Here is a 23,331-nt window from a genome sequence, read left to right as displayed (position 1 = left end):
AAGCAGTTACACACCTGATTCCATTAGTCAACCCATAGTCTTTGCTAAGGACCTTGATTTGTAGACTCAGGTGTGTAACTGCTTGGTTGGACCAAAGACCTGCACCCACACCGGCCCTTTCTGGATCATGTTGTCCATCCCTGATCTATGACAAGGAGCACTGAAGCTCTTCTGGAGGCTTCTGGTGGCCCAACACATTACTAAGACACCTACGGTGGTTTTTACTTTAATTTGTCACCCATCTGGATATACATCAGATATATTGCCCTCTGCACCATTGCACTGTATCACCCCTTAGCTCCTGTATAAGTCAAACCTTGTGTATGTATGTGAAGGTTGTTGTGTTGTAGTGTTGTTATTCTACGTGAAGTACACTGAGAGAGCCATGAAACCGGAGTCAGATTCCATGTATGTGCAAACGTACATGGCCAAAAAACATGATTCTGATTCTGATGACGTAGCACTCGAGGCAAAAGGAACTATGTCGCGGCACATCGTCCTGCCATAACCCGAGGATTTGAAACTAATTGTGTGGGCGCTGGCATGAGCATGTCTGCTCGGAAAGCCTGTGACTGAAAAGGCCGTTATTAAAAGGCACTTCTGCTATTTACATGCTTTGTGAATATACTGTGGGCTCATATTTAATGGCGAGTGCTAGTAAGTCAAAAGTTTTACGTTTTTATCTGATCCTGTCAGCGATGTACTGACAAATCCTGTTATTTCATCACTGAATACAGATGCTAATGGTTTTGCTGACACAGAAACGTGAGCGTGAAAAAAACAAAACGAAAAAATAGTCTCTTCCATTGTCACCTACCTTGAAAGCTCAATGAAATCTGTCTCTGGAAGCGAAATGGGCCGCAAAAGGCGCGTGGTTGCTGAATCTTGACTCATTTTAGATGTCCAGTGCCTCGTTTAAATTTTCCCTCTGACTCTTGTAGAGAATAAGCTCCAGCTAATTAGGATCAAGTTGCGCCAACTATTGCCAGGTGAGCATCACCTTAGGGCGGATGTAGTTTGTGTGATTGTTCCCATTCATATGTACAATGATAACAAAGCTACACAGTTCACCAAACTACTGTTATCCTAATAATAATGTCTTATTTCCCAGTAGGATACGATATTAAGCTTGAAGGTGCAATCATCGACAAAGATACCAGACTACTCACTGGTTAGAGCCCAAAGGGTGTTTAATTGCAGCAATTCAAAACTGTTTTCAGATAAAATGTGACAGTGCAAGGATTGATGATAATAATTTAAAACTCTAGACTAATAAGCAATGGGTGACGATTGTAGAGATTCAATATTCAGTAGTAATAGAATAAATGTGGATACTCAAGGATTATTTAACTTAGAAATATAAAGGATATACTATAACCTATTGAAATAACAAAGATGGCATGGCTAATGAACTTGTAAAACTAAGAAACTATACAGTACGTAATAATAATAAGGACGAGTTAGGGTATCTGGGTGGTGTGGCGGTCTATTCCGTTGCCTACCAACATGGGGATCGCTGGTTTGAATCCCCGTGTTACCTCCAGCTTGGTCGGGCATCCCTACAGACACATTTGGCCGTGTCTGCGGGTGGGAAGCCAGGTGTGGGTATGTGTCCTGGTCACTGCACTAGCGCCTCCTCTGGTCGATCGTGAGCGCCTGTTCGGGGAGGGGGGGGACTGCGGGGAATAGCCTGTTACTAAGCCCGTTACAGTACAGACAGGAGGTAGGTTAGTCATTATGAAGTTACACTTATTGGTTTTCTTGTATTGAGCACAAAAGGTGTTCCCAAAAATGGACTTGGCCTTGACCTGATGGGAGTTCATACAGTATTCTTCTACTCTCTTTGTTGGCATACGCAGATATATTGAAACCACACTCGTTAATTTTGTGTTTGATTAAAAAGTTTGATTATTTTTGAATGACTGTAAATCTTCCCCAGGCTGTCTGTATGGTGTGACTTCATGCTGCAGGCATGAGTATCCCCCAACTTTGCAGTGTCACAAATGCCCGGTAGAATACGACAATTTTCTTTATAGGGATTCGTGTACTTCCAGCTTCTACCACTAGTTTCTACTACATTATTTATTATATTGCATATATTGTTGCATTTGCAATCACTGTTTTTCTTAACCCATGTACTCATTTTATTTCCCTCTGTGTATAGGGATTGTTCTTATCAGTGCAATATTTCATCTACAAGTGTGATATACTTGCAGTATTATCCATTGGAATACTTAACAGAAGAGCACAACTTTATTTAAAAAAAAAAAGATCAATTACACTTGCAGTTTCAACAGCGTACAGAAATCATCACATAATCCATTATCCTCAAAATAGCATATTCAGATAGATGTATGTGTAGTTTAAAGTTAGATTTTTTTTTTAATTTTTGTACATCAAAATACATTTTCTTCATGCCCTTGTGTATCATTGTTGAAAATTTCACCCAGACAAATCCATAGCAATGTGTAAACTTACTTGGCGCACAATAAACTTAAAATTGAACGTATTCAACAACAATCCAATACAGAAAGACAGCACTTTTGTACATTTGTGGATAATGATAGCAGCAAATACGGAAAAAAAAAGAACATAAAAAGACAAACCACGGTTTTGTAAAAATGCCAGATGCCAAACAGCTGCACTGGGCACAGGAACAAACACATTCTATGGCTAACACAAAATTGTCTTTCTCTGTGCCCCTGATCTTGGAAGTTTGTTTTTCCCAAGTTAACTCCGAAGAAAAATCCTTGTAGGAATGAAAGTACAGACTTGTATTCTTAGTGTTTAAAAATGCCAAAAAGGTTGGTGAGCAGGTAGAATCAGGTGTGTTTGATGTGTGTTGGAGATCATTGTTCTATAGTCTTCTATTCTTGAAAATGTTTGATATGTTGGATATATGTGTTTTTGTAGTTTTTTTTTTTGTAGTTTGGATGTATACTATGTGTTCTTGTAGTTTGGATATGTGTTTTTGTCTTTGTGTTGCACTGCTGTGGGCTGGGGGAAACGATATTTTGTTTCATTTCATGTACGCATGTGCATGAAATGAAATGACAAATAAACGTTCCTGATCCCTGATATTCATCAATTATTGCAGCTTATGTATTTACTACCCATACTACCTCTAGTTCTACTATTCAAAATACTTCCTCCACCACTATAATTACATAAGCTACTACTGCTGCTGCTGCTTCTACTTTAAATGCAACTCATTTTATTTACTTGTTTCAAACAATTACTCTGATTACTTCTACTTTTACTTCAACAATAACGATTTTTTTTCTTCTTGAAATACTATGTACCATCCTAGCAGCCATCTAGGTAGACCTTAGAAAACACTTGGTAATACCCTGGTAATCACTTAGTACAATGTATCAAACACCCAACAACACCCTTGCAACCCCCTTGTACACCCTAGTAACCATCAAGGTCCCAACAACCACCTTGTACCTATAGAAACTACACAGTAAGACCCTAGTGCTCACCTTGTACAACCTAGCAATCCTCCAGTAAGTCCTTAGTAACTACCTTGAATCTAGCAACTACCAAGTAAGATCCTAGCAACCACGTTGTACCTAGAAACTGGCCACAAAGATCCTAGCAACCACCTTGTACCTAGAAACCACCCAGTAGGACCCTAGGAACCACCTTGTACCTAGAAACCACCCACAAAGATCCTAGCAACCACCTTGTACCTAGAAACTGGCCACAAAGATCCTAGCAACCACCTTGTACCTAGAAACCACCTACAAAGATCCTAGCAACCACCTTGTACCTAGAAACCACCCAGTAAGACCCTAGCAACCCCCTTGTACCTAGAAACCACCCACAAAGACCCTAGCAACCACCTTGTACCTAAAAACCACCTAGTAAGACCCTAGCAACCACCTTGTACCCCCTAGCAACAACTTGGTGAACACTAAACCAATCATCTAAAAGCTCCATAGGGCTTTCAGACCACACATGATGCACACGCCGCAACTTGCAAAATAGGGTTAGGTTTTCCAAGATGAAGTCATGTAAAGCTTAAATTGCACACTCAAGGCTCCTATTATGAAGAAATATTTCCATGTAGCACTCTTTCACTCCCTCGTGATATATTTCCTAAGGGTTGTAGTAACTCAGGTTTGGACTCAATCTCAAGTCTGCATTTTGAGGGAAGTGATCTTGTCTCGGACTTTACTGTATGACTCGGATTTGATTCAGTCTCAGACAGTGCGAACTCGTGATAATATTTTGACTAATCAAGTGCAAGACTTCAGTGTACTTTTTAAAGTCTTGAAATGATTATCAAATTTCCCCGGAGACCAATAAAGTGTAATTTAATCTATGTCTCCTGTTGACTATTATTCATTTATATTCCTGAATAATTAGAACATCTGAATCTGAATCATTCCTTCCTTAGCAGAGGAAAATTTAAGCCTGAATGAATATTACAACATAGTGAAACTTTGCTTTTTACTACAATGGCAGACTGCAGTTATAGTTCTTTCATTGGACATCTTTCATTGAACTTTCACTGTTTTGGTGTCAGTCTTTAGATTTTGGCTCCATTGGTCTTGAGTATGATTTGCCACCTTAAAGTCCTGGACTTGACCCGGACTCGATAAGCTTTAGTCTCGGACGTGGTCTTGCCTTTGGTGGTTTTGACTACATTATGTTTCTTGTTGCTGAGATTCTCCCATTGTCTTCTACACTCTACAGTTCTTTCTTTCTTTCTTCTACTCTTTCTTTCTTTCTTTCTTCTTTATTCTAAGATACTCACTCACCAAACTTTCAGTCAAACTTTATCCAATATTAGATAGCCTATGAATTTTCCCACAATCAATGAACTCTACCCATCCTTTTAAACCCTTCTATAAATCAGTTTTCCACATCAACATATACAGGAATGCGATCAAACTAAACCTATTAGTTGGAAAACCTATCTTTCTTCGCCCTTGCTTACTTGTCACTCCAATTTCTGTCATTGTAAAGGTTTATTCAACTCAGTGTGCCTTCTCCAGTTGCTTCTGTACTAATCCACCATCTTATTGTTTTTAACAGTATCTATGGCACATATACCTGTTATCTCTTAGAAGCATTCTTGGTCAGTACTATGATATTAAAACTTTTCAGGTGCTACAGGATTTGCTTTCAGCTCGCCCACACGTTTTCTTCAGGAAATGCACCTTTGTTAGTCATGGTCGAACTCCCTGCAGGCAGCTCTGTGTGAATGGTGGAGATCTTGTCCCCTGTTAGCTCCACAGAGTTCTCTCCGCACGATGAACCCGTGCCTTTCTCTGTGGCTTCAGGCCCTGGGGTCACGCACTCACCAGCATCCAGAAAAGCCTCTCTATTGAGGGGTTTGATGAATTGCACAGTCAGGTTGGGCGCAGATGCAGTGTTGGCCTGCTGGTTGGATTTTCTGAGGCAGTTTGAGAGGGTGGAGACGCAGCTCTTCTTGAAGTTCTCATTCATGAATGCATACACGATGGGGTTGTTGAAGCTGTTGAAGAATCCTATGGCCTGAACGATGGCAATGATCATGTTGAGTGTCACTTCGTCATATTTGTTCTCCAGGTCATCTGCACATGGCACATAGATGGTGTGTCATAACTCTCAAACATAGATGGTGAGTCATAACTCTCAAACATCAGTTATTGCAAGATTTTGAAGAACCGGGAGTATTCCTTTGCAAACCTAGAATGCTTTACATTTTAAATTTTATGGTAATATGCTTGTATTAGCTTTGTAATCTTTTTGGCATGGGAAATTATACTTACTATACTCAAAAAGCATGTGAACTGTGTGAAATGGTGCCCAGCAGATAGTGAACAGTACCACAACTGTGATCATCATTTTCACAGCTCTTTTCTTTTTCCTGTTAACAAAAAAAATCAATCAGGAAATCAATCTTTGATTCAAGTAGCAATTAACTATTACCTTGCAGTAAACAAAAAATTTGTTTAGAGGTGATAAATTATTACAGCACAAAAGAACTGAGATTAATACAAAAACACCAGTATGGGGCTCAGGTCTAAGCACTTCAAATCCTCTTTTGTATTTCCATGATACTTAAGACACCTTTCTTTCTGTATTGTAAAATATATATATATATATATATAGAGAGGTACGTTCCACTGTGATGAGGACACACAAACAGAGACCACCTCATATTTCTGGAAGATGTGCATGGTGAGGTTAGAGGCGCACCCTCAAATGCTTTTGGGAAACATCTCCATTGATTAAACATACCTTGTGATCTTGCTGATCTCCCTGTGGTTCATGGTATTGAGGACAGAGGAGTCACCCACCCGCTTGTGGATCCATAGCTCGATGCCAATACGTGTATAGAGGAATAGCATTGCTGCCAGTGGGAGCAGGAAAAGAGCCACCATGATGAAGGTGGTGTATACCTGTCTGTGGGTCAGAGAGTGCCAGCTCTCCTGACAGCACACGTGATAGTGGTCATACAAGAAGTCATACTTCACCTGAGAAAAGAGTTAAGAAAGAAAGGCTTTTAGTGTATGGCTGGAGGAAGTACATACAGTAAATTGCAGTGGCTGTAACTGACAACCGACAATTTTCTGAGACTACAGTGCAAATGTGTGGTCATTACATATATTTTGATAGTGTGCACTGATCAGCCTTCAGTTCAGGGATGGTCGTTCCCTCTTCACATAGACACCTCTTTGACTCCCCATTCAAACCAGCATTCCTCCCTATCAAGGATGTGCACATCCTCATCCTTGAAAGAGTGGCCACTGGCCTGTAGATGGGTGTAGACTGTGGAGTCCTGGCCGGACATGTTAGCTCTCCTGTGTTGTGCCATTGTCTTGGCCAGAGTCTGTTTACTTTCCCCAATGTACAAGACACGGCAATCCTCCCAGCACTTAACAGCGTACACTATATTGCTCTGTTTGTGCCGGGGGACACGATCCTTAGGGTGGGTCGATTTCTGGCGCAGCGTGTTTTGGGGTTTGAAAGCAACTGAGACACGATGCTTGGAAAATATGCATCTCAACTTTTCCGACACTCCTGCCACATAGGGCAGTGTTTCTCAACCCTGTCCTCAAGGACCCCCTATCCTGCATATTTTCTTTGCAACCCTGAATAGGTGTACCTGTTTGTAGTTATTCAACCAATCAGCAATGAATTTTGTCAGATGTTGCACACCTTGCATAATTAAGTGCTGCGAGATGATTGGTCGAGTAAGTACAAGCAGGGCTACCTATGCAGGGTTACAATGAAAATCTGCAGGGTAGGGGGTCCTTGAGGACTGGGTTGAGAAACACTGACATAGGGAATCACCACTGGTTTACACATAGACAACTGTTGTCCTTCTCCTTTCTTCAATCGGCTGGTGCCCTGTTAGGGCGTCTTCCTGGTTTTGATAAATGCCCCGTTAGGATAACTACACATAACCAGGGCCTGTTTAATATGGGATATCTCCCTTTTTTTTGGATCCCCCCCCCTTTTTTTCTCCCTAATTGTATTTGGTCAATTACCCCACTCTTCCGAGCCGTCCCGATCTCTGCTCCACCCCCCTCTGCCAATCTAGGCAGGGCTGCAGACTACCACATGCCTCCTCTGATACATGTGGAGTCGCCAGCTGCTCCTGTTCACCTGATAGCGCATGGGAGGATCACGATATTCCCCCCAGTTTCCCCTCCCAAACAGGTGCCCCGACTGACCAAAGGAGGTGCTAGTGCAGCGACCAGGACACATACCCACATCCGGCTTCCCACCTGCAGACACAGCCAATTGTGTCTGTAGGGATGCCCGACCAAGCCGGAGGTAACACGGGGATTCGAACCAGGATCCCCGTGCTGGTAGGCAACGGAATAGACCACTACACTACTTGGACGCCCGCGCAGGTAGTTTTAATGTTTTGGTTGATCGGTGTATAATGTGAAAGAAAAGCCACTTTATTTTCTTACACTGAATTGTATTCTTACAATGAATTTGTTCTCTGCATTTAACCCATCCTATTGTATAAGAGCAGTGGGCAGCTGCAGCTGCAGCGCCCAGGGACCAATTTCAGTTCTTCTTTCCATTGCCTTGGTCAGGGGCACAGACAGGAGTATTAACCCTAATATACATGTCTTTTTGATGGTGGGAGGAAACTGGAGCACCCGGAGGAAACCCACGCAGACACGTGAAGAACATGCAAACTCCACACAGAAAGGACCTGGGACAGCCTGGGGTTTGAACCTAGGCCCTTCTTGCTGTGAGGTAACAGTGCTAACCACTGGGTCACCATGCCACCATGTGGATACGTGATTAACGCTTCCAAGAGGCATGAACTAGCAAATTGAAAACAATCACTACGGGGCAATAGTGTTGTGCCCAAAAAGAAACCCTTCTCTTAACACTAGAGCATAGCACGTTTGCTGACATCAACAGGTTAAAAACCATGTGAATATTAAAATCATGGCAGGCTGGTCTTGGTACTCTGTGATGTTAGCATAGCAGGATAAACACAGCGGCAGCTACTAACATTAATAATGTCTCTATTTAATTTAGGTGAGCCAGCACTAACAATTGTCAGTAGTACAATCAATGCTGGTTCTTTAGCACACCTACATGCGACAGAGCTATTATTGATGTTTTTAGCTGCAGCTGTGCTTATTATGCTAACGTCACAGAGTACCAAGACCAGCCTGCCATGTTTTGAACCTTTACATGGTTTTCAACCTGTAGATGTCAGCCAGTTCCCTAAAATGGTCTGGTTTTTAGTTGTTCTTTAACAACCAGTCAAATTCAACATGCTGTATTGGGTAAATCAACTCGTTTCTGATACCACATTAATTTGTAATGGCTAGATGTGGTCATAGGATCCAATCACTCCTAGCCTACAAATGGGTTTAGATATACTATATATATATATTATCTCAATACAGATACAGGGAAAAAAGTTTTCATACATAGCAGTACTAGCCTGTTTCGTGCGTCGCGCACTCATCACATGCTAATAAGCTGATGAGTGCGTGACGCACGAAACAGGCTTGTACTGCTATGTATGAAAACTTTTTTTCCCTGCATCTGTATTGATATTCCACTCCTCATTAGTTGAGCACTTCTATCAACACCATAGATGGTTTCGGGGGGGGGGGTTGCTATATATATATAAACTTTGTTAAAAGAAACAATGGCAGGGAAAGTGCTCAACAAATGAGTAAAATAATCCAGTGAGTCAAGTAAAAGCTTTATGAGACAGTACAAGCCTGTTTCATGCCACAAGCAGTCATCAGCTGTCAATAAATTGACAGCTATTTATTGAAAGCTGATGATTGCTTGTGGCATGAAACAGGCTTGTACTGTCTCATAAAGAATTTACTTGATTCACTGGATTATATATATATATGACGTATAGACCATAATTCTTAGCACACTGTCAATAGCTTATGACCCACACTGAATGAAAATGGACATTAACCATTACCATTTTCTATGTATAACTGGTTACATGCCAATGTGCAGCTAATTATCAATATAGTTTAGGATAGAAGGACATCTTTTGTTCTCCCTCTCTGTAAATAACGGTGCACCTACCTTTTCAATTGCTACTACTTCGCAATAATCATCACAATAATCACAATAATTATACAGAATTTTACAAGATATCAGTATATATCATATTGTCTGACCATACATGCAAAAATACCATATTTAAAGGTACAATCTGTACTGGCATGCCCCGCCATAGCTATGTGGAGGACTGCGACATTGACAACAAGAAACATGTTGTATCTCACCATTGGTCACCATCGTGGATTTGTTTTAGAAATGGAGACAACTGAAAGCCTCAAAAGGAACTGAAAGCGATGCAGCGTCAGCTGGTTTTCTCATTCGCAACTAATAAAGCCAAACACATTTACCAAGTGTGATTAAAAACAATGGCAAAAGTAGGGCAGACAGCCCCTGTGTGTATCAATTGCAGATTGAATTTTTAATTATCCAACAGTTTCATCACACTGAATATTTTGATAACGTAAAGAATTATAGCAAACCAAAACTAGTTTTCAAAAGATACTTCCTCAGATATTTCTCACTTCATTTTTTGAGAATTTTAGGTTACAGATTCTCGTTATTATTAATTTAGATGACAAACTTTTGCATCACGATATGGCAATGTCTGAATGTCATCTTGAAACATTACCATTGAAAGATGATAAACAATAATATTGAATTATTCCTCTGCGCTAGTGCAGGCTACGGTGCTGGGATTACTTCATCCGGTAAGGCTTTACATTAATTGCATGTAATAAGTGTTAGTTATTAGGTAATAATGTCCTTCTAATTCATAACTTCTGCATTTTGTGGGCTATGAATATTCTTTTAATAATTTTTAATTAATGAAGGTCCTTCGATGTTATGAGCAAAGTGTTATACAGATCGGTCTTACAACCTAAGACAAGTGTGAAAAAGTAGGTTTTGCATGTTTCACAAGCGCCACCTATAGCAGACATGTTTATCCAAAGCGACGCACATCTGAGAGTTAATACAACACAAGCACGGATCTAGTCAGGAGGCAACAATGCAAGTAAGTGCCAAAAAAAAAAACTAGGTTCAAGTCCCATAGGACATAGGTGTTAATAGGCAGTGCACAAAGGCAAAGATGCATTGAAGCAATTTTTTTAAAAATACCATCAGGTGAGGAGGTCTTCTAAAGAACAAGTTTGGTCTTTAGCTTCTTCTAAAAGATGGAGAGGGACTCGGCGGATCGAAAGTAGTTTGGTAAGTCATTCGACCACCGGGGAACTACAGAAGAGAAGAGTCTGGCTAGTGACTTAGGGCCCCATTGTGACGGAAGTGCTAGGTGCCTTTCATTGGCAGAGCTTAGTGAGTTGGACTGAGTGTAGACCTGAATGAGGGAGTTCAGGTAGGCAGGAGCTGTTTTAGTTGCTTTTTTGTAAGCAAGCATTAAGGTTTTGAATTTGATGCAGGCAGCAACTGGGAGCTAGTGGAGGGATATGAACAGCAGAGTGACATGCGCTGTTTTGGGTTGGTTGAAGATCAGACATGCCGCCGCATTCTGGATCATTTGCAGAAGTTTGAAAGTGCACGCAGGGAGAACTGCCAGTAAGTTGCAGTAGTCAGTCAGTGCGTGATATAACAAGAGCCTGTACCAGAAGTTGTGCTGCATTATCAGACAGGTATAGGGTCTAATTTTGCTGATGTTGTACAGGGCAAATTGGCATGACCGAGCAATCGAGGCCACGTGAACCTTAAAGTTTAGTTGGTCATCAATCATGACACCCAGGTTTCGGGCACACTCTGTGGGCATCAGTTTGGTTGATCTAATCTGGATATTGATCTGTTGTTGTGAAGATGGACACGCTGGGATGACAAGGAGCTTGGTCTTGGATAGGTTAAGCTGAAGGTGGTGTTCTTTCATCCATGCAGAGATATCAGCAAGGCATGACGATATCCATGCCGAGACAGTGAGGTCATCTGGCGGGAATGATAGGATGAGCTGGGTATCGTCATCATAGCAATGGTATGAGAGCGGATGATTGCACCAAGTGAGGAGGTATATGTTGAGAAGAGGAGGAGACCGAGCACTGACTCTTGAGGTACCCCTGTGAATAAGCCATGCAGTTTGGACACTTTTCCCCTCCAAGATACTCTAAAAGATCTCCCCGAGAAGTTGGACTTGAACCAGCGGAGGGCAGATATTGAGATACCAAGCTCAGTGAGTGTGGAGAGGAGGATTTGGTGGTTAACCATGTCAAAGGCAGCTGACAGACCTAGCATCAATAAAGCTGAGGACTGAAGCTCTAGCCAAATGCAGTGATTCTATTACCGACAGGAGTGCAGTTTCGGTAGGGTGACCCCGCTTAAAGCCAGACTGATTTGGATTGTACAGATTGTTCTCAGAAAGTAATTCAGAGACTTGGTTAAAGACCATGCGCTCAAGTATTTTTGATAGAAAGGGTAGGAGTGAAACCGGTCAGTAGTTTTCAACCTGGGCTGGGTTGAGTGTAGGTTTTTTGAGCATCAGGGTGATCCGAGCTTGCTTAAATGTGGTGGGGAACACACCGGTTGTAAGCGAGGAGTTGATGATGTGTGTAACTGCAGGGTTAAATGCGGGGTAAATGGTCTGTAGGAGGTTGGATGGTATCGGGTCCAGCAGACAGGTAGTGGGACGAGAGTCCAGCTTGGAGACTTCCTTCCCGGTCTGGAGGGAGACTGAGGTCAATCAATCAACCAATCAATCAATCGAGTTGCATTTTATATAGCGCCTTTCTAGCTGTAACAGTGACTCAAAGCGCTTTACATTTCTGGTCAAATCAGAATTTCAGACACCTGTTATGATAGAACACAAGCTGTTTTCTGTACAATCGCTACCTAGGCGAGTGAGGCACTGTTATCTGGCAGTGGCAGATGGAGTTGGTCAGGCTCAGAGAACTAGTCACTGATGGCAGAAGATGCTATTATTAACAGTCTTATTAAGACATAATGTTGATAAGCATTTTATAAGGACTTCTAAGGGCATTATTAACTATTAACTAACACTTATTACATGCACTTGATGTAAAGCATTACCATTCATGCTTGTTACCTTTGAGACTTTGAGTTTTGCTTTACCGTGAGATTTAACTTTGGATGTCTGCTTAAAAGAATGCAATGACGACTGAGTAGAAGCTGAATAAAAGGAAATGAAAACAGTATTTCCTGATGCATCTCTTGATATGTCGGTATGTTATGACGTGGAGCATTACTTACTTCGAGTTGTTGAACAAACAGCATTGGAGATCCCACCATCACTGACGCAGCCCATACAATCCCTGTACAATACAGAGTTTCAGTATACACACACACAAACACACACACACACACACACAAGACAGGCTTTTATCTCCATACACTTTTCTGAAGAGTGTGATCCGGAGGTCTGAGATGATGGTAATGCAAATACTTGGAAAAAGACAGTGGGCCTCATTCAGCAATCGTTCATATTTACAAATTTGTTCTTACACACCCATGGAATTTTTTAGCTCTCAAGTTTGTCCGACAGACAGTCGCAATGCCTGATGGTTATTTGTAATCCCTTCCCACAAACACCTATTGTCGGGACGTCCGGGTATAGTGGTCTATTCTGTTCATGGATATGTTATATTAGAACTGGATACGGCGCCGCCGCTCAGCCTTGCTGCCAATTTTTTTCCAGTGGTCACTCGCGGTATTGCAGCGAAAAATCCCCTGCGGCCCAATAAGCATTTTCCCATTAGACCACCATTGTAAAAGAGACGCCTGTAAAACTGTTGACAGGACACCTACAGCTATAATCATGGTCAATTATCACTCTTTGTATTGTATATTTTTAAGCCATGGGGTTTTAATCTTTTTTTTTTAATTTTCCAAAGCCCAGAAAAAGCCCGGAAATATCTTTTTTTTTTCTGCATGACGTCACGGCTGTGTACGAGCGCTACACGAGCGGTCATGTGTCTCGGGAACGAGGATCCTTGCTAGGTTAAACAAACGCTGTTCGGCTGAACAAAAATCAAAGGTAAAGGTGAATAAACGACGCAAAGCTGAGCCTTCTCTTTCACACGTCAAGATATTTTGAGTTTGTGGTTTTGCGTCGCATTTTTTGGTCACTTGTTAGACTTTGTTTTGAACGGGGGGTTTTTTTTTTGGGCCGTTTGTATAAATACATCCATGGTTTCAAGTCCCAAGCAAGTCCCGTAGTAGTCTTGTTATGCATCCATGAAGTCCGCTAGCATAGCATTTGTAGAATGACTGGCATGGAGGCAGTGTTAGCGTCTAGGCTTAACATTTAATAATCATTGCAGGGGAACTCAGGTACAGTATGCCTGTACCGCCACTAGGCTGCATGATCACGTGACTGCTCTGTAAGTACGGAATGCAGGTCAGTACAAACATAACGCTACAAGGTTATCTACACTCCACTCATGGACGGGCAGCGCCGGATCCTGAACGCGGTTCGCTCTTTCCCGTCAGTGCCGTGCGTAGAGAGTTTGGCCAACCTCCGATTTTTGCAACACGCGCTGTGATTGGCTGACAGTCCGTCACGTGCTTGACGGGCGCCATGTTGCCTACCAACGTCTGGCTCTGTCATCATGACGTTTCAATGATTTTTTTCCTGCGTTTCGGCCCATTTCTCGCCGATTTGTAGCAATTGAATGAGAAATTGTGTGTTGTGTGGCTTTGGGCTGTTCCGTTCGGCCGGGACCTGGCCATATGATGCATCGATTTCCACAGGATGCACAAAGGAGGGCAGTTTGGACCGTGAAGATTCGCAGGCTGGGCTGGTCCCCCCTCAGCTTATTCCTGCTTGTGCTCGGTGAGTTCATTTCAATGTTTATGAATTTTCGATAAACTAACTTCCCTAGAGCAATCCGAGAGTCTGTAAGATATCGATGTGTGGAAATCAGTTGTATAGCATATCCAAGCCATGTATAATCGTTGACAGAAATCAAGCAAATGTAAACAATGTCAGATTGTCACATGGGATGGATTGCATTTTGTGGTGTGAGTCCAGCAGTAACATTATCCATGAAGCCAACTTGTAACATTAAATGTAATGAACCTTTTATTTTTAGAAATAACACACTCCAGGTGTCAAACTTTCTATATCTGTGCATCATACATATTGTTTCCTCTGCTATATCTGTGCATCACACCTATTATTCGCTCAAATTTACACTTACTGCTGGCTAACTGCTAATTGTGGACGACTCACGCCCTACCCATAAGAAATGAAAAAATCATGAACTGTGCCTTAAATCTAGAGACCTTTCATTGTGATAAAGAAATACACGACCTTATGAAGACCACAAAACAAGCCCAAACTTTCGGAGTATCGATCTCTATACAATGCAAAGCAAAGTGTAAATAAATACACAGGGGCGAATGTAAGGTATTGCCATTGTTGCTCTCCTGCTGATGACGTATATACCGACCGACATCCTGGTCAGAACCAATCAGAAGCCTCTAGGCCAACGTGTTCTCCATTGTTATGTCGTTTGGGGAAAAAAAAATTACGGCCCGGGTGGACCCCTGGATCCGCACATGCTATATGTATATCTAGTATATCACCAGTACCGTCCAGTTCACTACGCTGACTTCAACTTCACTCACAACACTCGAAATGTCCCCGCTTGACGCTTCCTTTCCCTCATGCCCACTGCTGCGTTTGTCACGCCTACCGCACCAAAGCCACGCCCACCGTGCCTGAGATCCTCATCCGGCAGCCCATCTCTTTTCCTTTATTTCTTTGAAAGTGCAGCTTGAGAGATCATGAAGTGAGCGTGATTTTGAATAGCGCGCGCATGGGGATGCCTACCAGTTGGTAGGCAATATGGCGCCCGTGTAGGCAGTTGGCCAGACTCACGCTGGTTCTCATAGAGGCATGATGGAAGTAACACTTCTGCGCATATTCAGTGGGCCCCATGTACCCGGAAGTAACCCGGAAGCCAGATACTTTCTCGGCGTATGCGCCAGACGAGCAATTCTCATAGGAATGAACAGGCGCCATTTTTAGATCCGGTATCCAGTTCTAAATACATCCATGATTCCATTGCCTACCAACACGGGGCTCGACGGTTCGAATCCCTGTGTTGCCTCTGGCTTGGTCGGGCGTCCCTACAGACACAATTGGCCGTGTCTGTGGGTGGGAAGCCGGATGTGGGTTTGTGTCCTGGTTGCTGCACTAGCGCCTCCTCTGGTCGGTCGGGGCGCCTGTTCGGGGGGAGGGGGAACTAGGGGGAATATCGTGATCCTCCCACGCCCCCTGGCGAAACTCCTCGCTGTCAGGTGAAAAGAAGCGGCTGGCGACTCCACATGTATTGAAGGAGGCATGTGGTAGTCTGCAGCCCTCTCCGGATCGGCAGAGGGGGTGAAGCAGCGAGCGGGACGGCTCGGAAGAGTGGAGTAATTGGCTAGATACAATCGGGGGAGAAAAAGGTGGGGGGGGGGGACGTCTATCAGAGGTTTTGGTCTGTGATGCAACATTTTAGGAGTGTCTGTTATTTTTTGGTAATGCACAATCATCAGTCTAAAATAAATTCAATATATCTAAGCTTTCACACCATGATACTGGACATTGCAACCGAAATCTACTGCTACCCACAGAGCACCTGCACAGCAAAAACCCAACAATAACTGTCTTTCTGAATTGCTCCTTAGAAGCAATTATTACTGACCTGTGCCTTTCCAGCTCATCCACCATTTGAACAGAAAACCAGGGTGTCTCCCTGCCTGCTGCCCAGTGACTGCTGGGATAGGCTCCAGCATATCCGCGGCCCTGACAGTAGGATAAGCGGTTTGGATAATGGATGGATGGATGGATGGATGGACCCTGTGATCACAACTCTCTTCCCCAACCAACTGCTTAAAAGTGAATATTTTCCTGCTTCTAGTAAATGGACAAACACAGAAAGGGCATTAGTCTATTTGAGGAGTTTCTGTGTAAAGCCTTTCAGCTGACCACCAAGCAGACTGCGTGTAAAACCTCCATCAGAAAATGATTCCTATCATTTCCTCCAAATGGTCATCACAACAGCTTTATGTGGACTGTACGCTTGCAGCTTGGTTGCGATGCTTTTCCAGTTTCCAAACAACTGGAAGAATCCAATTAGTGTGGGGGGCTTGGAGCCCTTTTCCTTTGTCGTGACCCTAGCTCTGGGGTTTAATTACTCAATAAAGCAAGCTTTTGTAACCTCTCATCATTTGCCTCATTTGTATTCATAACATATAATTTGGAGAAGGTGGTTTCTGCCACTCTGTTGGCCGACGTCTCACATGTTCCCTTAACTTGAAATTGATCCGTAAGCGTGACAATTTAGCGGGACTTCGCTGTCCAACTTCTCTTGAAAATCTCTGATGCTGTAGTTTGTCTCCTTGAAGTGGAACGGCCCTTCATCGCATACACATGTGCATGGATACAGGCTCATGCACAAAACCATCCAGCATTCAGACAGATTTAACATATATCCTCAAAAGCATGAAATACCTAGCATCTTGTATGCTCTTCTTGATGTATACTGCCTCCTCATTTTCAGTGGATAGACTATACCCTGATATCTCTCAATCGCAATGCAGGTCATTGTCAGGATGCCTGTCACGATGGCTGTGGTCTGCACAAAAGGAACCGTCTTGCAAACCAGAACACCTACAGTAGCAGAGGGATGCAACAAAAAGAGACTTTACATTTACAAACAGGCAAGCATCTGCAATTTGGTTAAAATCCAACTGCTGACCCGATGCTGTGCTTTGATTAACAAAGTAATTAGTTTGACACTGCATTAAGTTAAAGTCCATGTGCAAGCGTATTTTTTGCCACCCATATGTCCAATACAGTGTTGAAAGATAATGAAACTATTCTCATCATTAATAAGAGTGGATGGTTTTCATTGGCCACCTGTTGCTAGCTCACCACTTGTTGCCTTGGACATCAGCTCTCATTAGATTCACGAAAGGAACTGACCTTTACAGTTTTAGCTTGTGCAAAAAGGATTATTTTACATGTTTAAATTTATATACTGGAGAACCGTAATGGAGAAACCGCTTTCATCTCATTGCATTATTGACGCATGAGCATAAAACACTTGTGGCCTGGAAATTACTGTCAAAGCAATATTGACAATCCTGCTGTCGAAGTGCCTGGCTGCAAGGTACACATTGCTGACAAATGAGCACCGCAATCTCAATTTTAATGCAAACAAAAACACTGCTATGGGGAGGACGCAATTATAACTGCCCCAATTATAGTCACCCACTCCAGCATTTAGAAATCACATGCAGGGGTGAATACACGTAAAGTGGGACACTTTATGATCATTTATATTTTGCATCGTTGTAAATTATGATCCAAATGAATTAAACGTCAGCGCTACGGACACTTATAACAAACTTAAGAGTTGATTTATATACACATAAAGATGAAGATGGTGAAAAATTGGAAGTGTCCCACTTCACCAGTTGTTCCACTTTACCGGTATTCACCACATGTGTTGAATGGATCAGACCTGAGCTATATGACACGTGATAATATGAAGGCAGGTTGGGTTGACTTTTTTGGACTTACCCCCAAACCACTCGGAGGAGATGTTTTGCAGCAAGGTGAACGGGACGCAGAAGAAAGTGATGAGCAGGTCACTCACCGCCAAGGAGCAGATGAAGATATTGGTGGCCGTCTGCACCGCCCGTTTCCTCACCACTATGTACACCACCAGGCTGTTCCCGACCAGGGCCAGCACGAATATGATGGTGTACATAATGACGAAAGTGATCTTGGCCGTGTGCGGCAGCACGGGGATGTAGACCAGCGGCTCGATGTTGTACGAGTCGATGAACTCGCGGCGAGTCAGGTTGTAATACCGGAGCATCTCCTTCAGCACTTCGGGAGTTATTTTCTGCCCCGATTCTGTGGAGGTCGCCATCGTAGAGAGAAGTGTAAAAAAAAAAAAAAAGAGGAAGAAGAAAAACAAGAAAAAAGCTGAAATCCTCACTTGGAGCAACAACAAAAAAAAAAAAAGAAGAAAAGGAAAATAAAAAGAGAAGACTTTTCTTTACAGAGATGATGCGCTTTTTCGCTGCTCTCGATGGAGAGAATAAACCCCCCCTCCTCTTCGTCTTCCTCTTCCTCTTCTCTTGCTTTTCTTCTGCCGCACCGGCGGCTCGACGCTGTGGACTTTAACTGACTGTCTGTCAAGCAGTGGCAGACCAATTACCAGGGCCGTGTACAGACATTTTGGAGGGGGGGGCAGGTGCTCAAGCGGGGAAAAAGGGCACCCCTCCCTCTAATAATTATTGATAAAAAAAGGTACATCCGGTAGCACATCGTTTACTTACTTACATATTTGTTTATTTCAATACCCAGACACTCGTGCAGTTATTTATTTATTTATTTATGTATTTATTTATTTATTTATTTATTTATGATTTAGCCCTTTTTTCTCCCCAGTTGTACTTGGCCTATTACCCCACTCTTCTGCGCCATCCGAGTCGTTGCTCCACCCCCTCTGCCGATCCGGGGAGGGCTGCAGACTACCACATTTCTCCTCCGATACCTGTGGAGTCGCCAGCCGCTTCTTTTCACCTGACAGTGAGGGGTTTCACTGGGGGGGGGGGCGTAGCGCATAATAAAATCACGCTATTCCCACCAGTTCTCCCTCCCCCCGTGAACAAGCACCCCGAAACACCAAGGGAGGCGCTAGTGCAGCGACCAGGACACATACCGCATCTGTCTGTGAATGTTCTCATTCATCCAGGTCATGGTTATCCAAAGGAGTTGAATCAAGTGCAACTGGACGTGGTATATATCCGTGAAGACGTTTCGCCTCGCATGCAAGAGGCTTCCTTAGTTCATGCCTTTCTGACTAGACCAAGCTAGTCTGACTGGCTGGTGATGAGACTCAGATGTTTATCCTCTTGGAGTCATTGTCGGAGCTGTAGATGTCCATGGCTCTTTGTGTCCCGATGTTTACCAACGCCCGTCGCTAACAGAGCCGTAGATATGAGTGGCTCTTTCAATATATAGAGAGATTGTTTAATTTGTGGTGGGGATAGTATCAGACCAGAATTGACACCTATTTCAACAGGCACAAGCAAGAGTACCAGAGACAAGGTCCTTAATGCAGCACCAGAAAAGTTTGAAGTCATACATCATCAGTTACTGTTATATCCATATCTGTTTGCTCATGATGCCAGATACCATAGAACATGTCTGGCACACTACATCTCTGCTAGAAACATATAGCAGCAGCCAGGCATAAAAATGAAGCCAGCAAACAGACCACTCTACATGGAAATGCCTTCATTGAGTTTACTGAACACATTGACGGTACGTTATTGTCAAAATGGAATGGATATGGAAGACACAAATCTTAGCTCTTTAACTGATACTGACATACTGAGGAAACTCTCTGAGGACCAAGACGAGGCAAATGACCAAGAAGTATAAATCTTGGAAGTTGAAAGAGAAGCTCATCAGCATTATAATGACTTGCTGGTATTTGTTGAACGTGCTGGAAAATCAGAGAATATGTCCATTGATAATGCATTAAAAGAGGTTGTCTAACTCAGAGAAATGATGACAGATGATGACTATGAGACAACCCTTCCACAGACAGGGTCAAAGGCCTTCTGATACCCAGCTCTTACACAAGGCCGCATACATATTGAAGAGAAGGATGGAGAAAATGAAAGTCAGTTCTGTCTTAGCAGCGTTCTCATCTCCAATTCAGCAGATATGAACTCGACATTCTCTGTGATTTTGTGAACTTGTGTGTTGACTCAAGAGCTCATAGAAACCATAAAAAAGGGTTTGTTGAGGAACCTTCTTCGAAAGAAAACCTTTGTGTAATCACAATCTGCCACATTCTCATTGCACAGTGCAGCCACATACAAATGCCAGTCATACTTTGACTTGCCATTCTGACTCATCGCACGTTTGGAAGAAGGACAATGAGCTCAGCGCAATGGGCCACTGTGTTTCTTATAATGAGGTTTGACACTTTATCACGTCAGTGGCAGCAGACCAAATGTCAAGGGCAGAAAGCAGTGTCTACATCCATAATAGTTTCGCTGATGTGTCTGGTGAACATGGGATTGTTGATGCAGCCATTGAAAACTTTGACCAAAACAAAGACACTCTGGATGGAAACTCATGCTTTGGAAACTTTTGTGTACTGAAGATGCCATGTCTCCATGGCAGAGAAAAGCATTGCAAGGGGTTCCCAGAGGCTGTTTATATCATACGTTAACATGCGTCTTGGATGATCCAGTCACAAATGGACAGCTCTAGGTACAGACGTGAATGCACCCAATGAGTCCTCGATGCATCTTGAGATCTGATCACTCAGGCCACATTCGGAGGTGGCCTGAGATGCATTTGTCCATACTGCATTTGAAGTGTAAACACACGTGTCCCAGGCTGCACTGAAGGACCGCCTAGTTAACTGACATCCTCCGCTCTGTTTGTTTAACTCGTCTTTTAACTTCTGACCCACGTCAGACTCGTAACTGGGTAAGAGCCCCCACCTGCCTGCACATTCAAGTTAAACTTCAGGTTCGAGTTTATTTATCCACCGCAGCGCAGAGCCCGACCCTCTCAAACCCGCTGGAATGATAAAATAATTTGAGCCTGAACCGACATGATTGGGTCGAGCCTGAGAGGGTTCGGTTTGGGAATTACAGACTCTAGTGTTCAGACATTTATATTTTCCCACATAATGCCCCCCCCTTTTCTCCCCAATTGAATTTGGCCAATTACCCCACTCCTCGAGCCACACCGATCGCTGCTCCACCCCCTCTGTTTATTTGCATATAGAGCAGGGAAGTGGGATCCAATCACAAGTGGTCACTCGAGATGCATGTGGAGACGCATTCTAATGCCAGGTGGGAACTGACGTACTTAGAGTTGTCCACTTGTGATCAGACCCCCCAAGATGCATGTTAATGCCAGGTCTAAACAGCCTCTCAGAAATATGTAGCTGTTTTCAACATCTGGGACTTGGATGGAGAAAAACTACACAGGTTAATGTGTTTTTATTTGTATTTGATTAAGTTTTATGGTTATTATAGTGAGTATTTGTTATAATTGTGAGTTTACTTTTCTAATCACATGTAATAGTAATGGTTTATTTGAAGGATGCTTTTGTGACAGACATGGGCTCAAGTCCATGAATACTCGGATGGCATCCAGCACTTTACCTGTGCCCCTGTTCATAGGGTTAGTGGTTGTGTCAGGAAGGGCATCCGATGTAAGATTTTACCAAATCAGTATTGACAAGACCATACCGGATCGGTTGAGGCTCGATATCGGCTCGGTCAAGGCCGCCACTGGTGCTGTGCCCTCACAGGGTACCAATGGTAACTGTAAAATCCGCTGTGGTGACCCCTGAGAAACGGGGAATAAGCTGAAATAATAATAATAATAAGATTTAAAGAAAGCTTTCTATGAATGTTGTGACAAAGTGTTTTGTAAGTGATGCGCATGATGTTAAGCAACTTCATTTCAATCTTCATCTCAGTTTTGATTAGAAATACATCAAACCTCCAAATTGACCAGAACCACCTGAACTTCTCAACCCGGAGATGCTGGACCCAAGCACTGGAGTCTCAGTAGCAGCGGACAGAGGAGATCTGGTATGGAAACGTACATACATGATGCATACACCATCGATGGCATGGCTGTTCTGCAAGGTCTCCACAACTCAGGCTTCCAGACATCCAATGACCTATAGGCGAGAGCATCTGGAGGAAGATTGCAGCCTTAACAGAAAAGGAGGACTTAAGCTGTGCGGTTATAGTCTTTTGACAGATATGACCATTCTCCAGCAATAAAATACCTTGAAAGGAAATGAAGATGCACAGTTCAAGTCAAGAGATCTAGAATACACACGTTATTACAGGAAATGCAAATGTTCCTAACTACAGAAAATACCTGAAGTGCAGGGGGAACAAGGCTGCACTACGCAACGTTGTCAGCAGCTACATTGTGGCTACAGGACCCAGGAGAATTTCATCAGAGAAGACTATCATTTTGGTAGGGGGCTTTGACAATGATGAAGAGGTCTAACTGGTCAGCCAGTCATGTGTACAAAGCTTAGAAGACCTATACAGTAGCCAAGAGGAGGCTGATACCAGATTGGTTTTACATGAAATACACCTTGCACAGTCACATTCTTGTCTTGTCATCAAATGCAATGAAACAGATGCACTTGTTTTACTTGTGTACTATGCAAGCAAAGGGATGTTGGAATCATCTACTGTCTACATGCACTCTGGGCATGGCGCAAAGGAAAGATTTGTTCTGGGGGGAATAGCGTGATCCTCCCACGCGCTACGTCCCCCTGGTGAAACTCCTCACTGTCAGGTGAAAACAAGCGGCTGGTGACTCCACATGTATCAGAGGAGGCATGTGACTAATTAAGCGACTTTGAGTATTAGAGAAGCGCTATATAAGTTTAATGTATTATTATTATTATTATTAGTAGTAGTATTATTATGTGGTAGGCTGTAGCCCTCCCGGGATTGGCAGAGGGGGTGGAGCAGCATTTGGAAAATGGCTTGGAGGAGTGGTGTAATTAGTCGGATACAATTGGGAGAAAGGGGGGGGGCAGTACGTGTACAGTAGTGAAACTCTAAATAATCAAGGGCAGTTTTATTCTATCCAGCTTCCCATGAGGACACGAGTATAATGAGAACAACTATTCAATTTTTTTCCAGAAATGTTTAAAGTGTGAACTACACACACGCGCGCCCACACACACACACACACACACACACACACACACACACACATAGACTCATCCCAATTTAGACCTTCCATTTAGAAATGTTATATGTAAGTGTGTAATGGTTTAATAATCA

The 23,331-nt window shown here is 43.0% G+C and overlaps 1 protein-coding gene across 1 annotated transcript; it reads right to left on the bottom strand.

The window, feature by feature from the left end:
- Positions 1-5,136: 5,136 nt before the first annotated feature.
- Positions 5,137-18,498, bottom strand: qrfprb (pyroglutamylated RFamide peptide receptor b). Its single transcript, XM_056301911.1, has 6 exons — positions 18,041-18,498; positions 16,967-17,125; positions 12,715-12,776; positions 6,238-6,473; positions 5,766-5,863; positions 5,137-5,567 (listed from the first exon to the last, which is right to left on the bottom strand). Exons 1-6 carry the CDS (start codon positions 18,393-18,395, stop codon positions 5,137-5,139), a joined length of 1,341 nt encoding a protein of 446 aa, XP_056157886.1. The 5' UTR covers positions 18,396-18,498.
- Between the last annotated feature and the right edge of the window lie 4,833 nt (positions 18,499-23,331).

The sequence above is a fragment of the Lampris incognitus genome, unplaced genomic scaffold (assembly GCF_029633865.1).
Source record: "Lampris incognitus isolate fLamInc1 unplaced genomic scaffold, fLamInc1.hap2 scaffold_217, whole genome shotgun sequence".
Taxonomy (NCBI): domain Eukaryota; kingdom Metazoa; phylum Chordata; class Actinopteri; order Lampriformes; family Lampridae; genus Lampris; species Lampris incognitus.
Note: the sequence above shows the minus strand (reverse complement) of the source record. Positions and strands in the feature narration are given on the sequence as shown.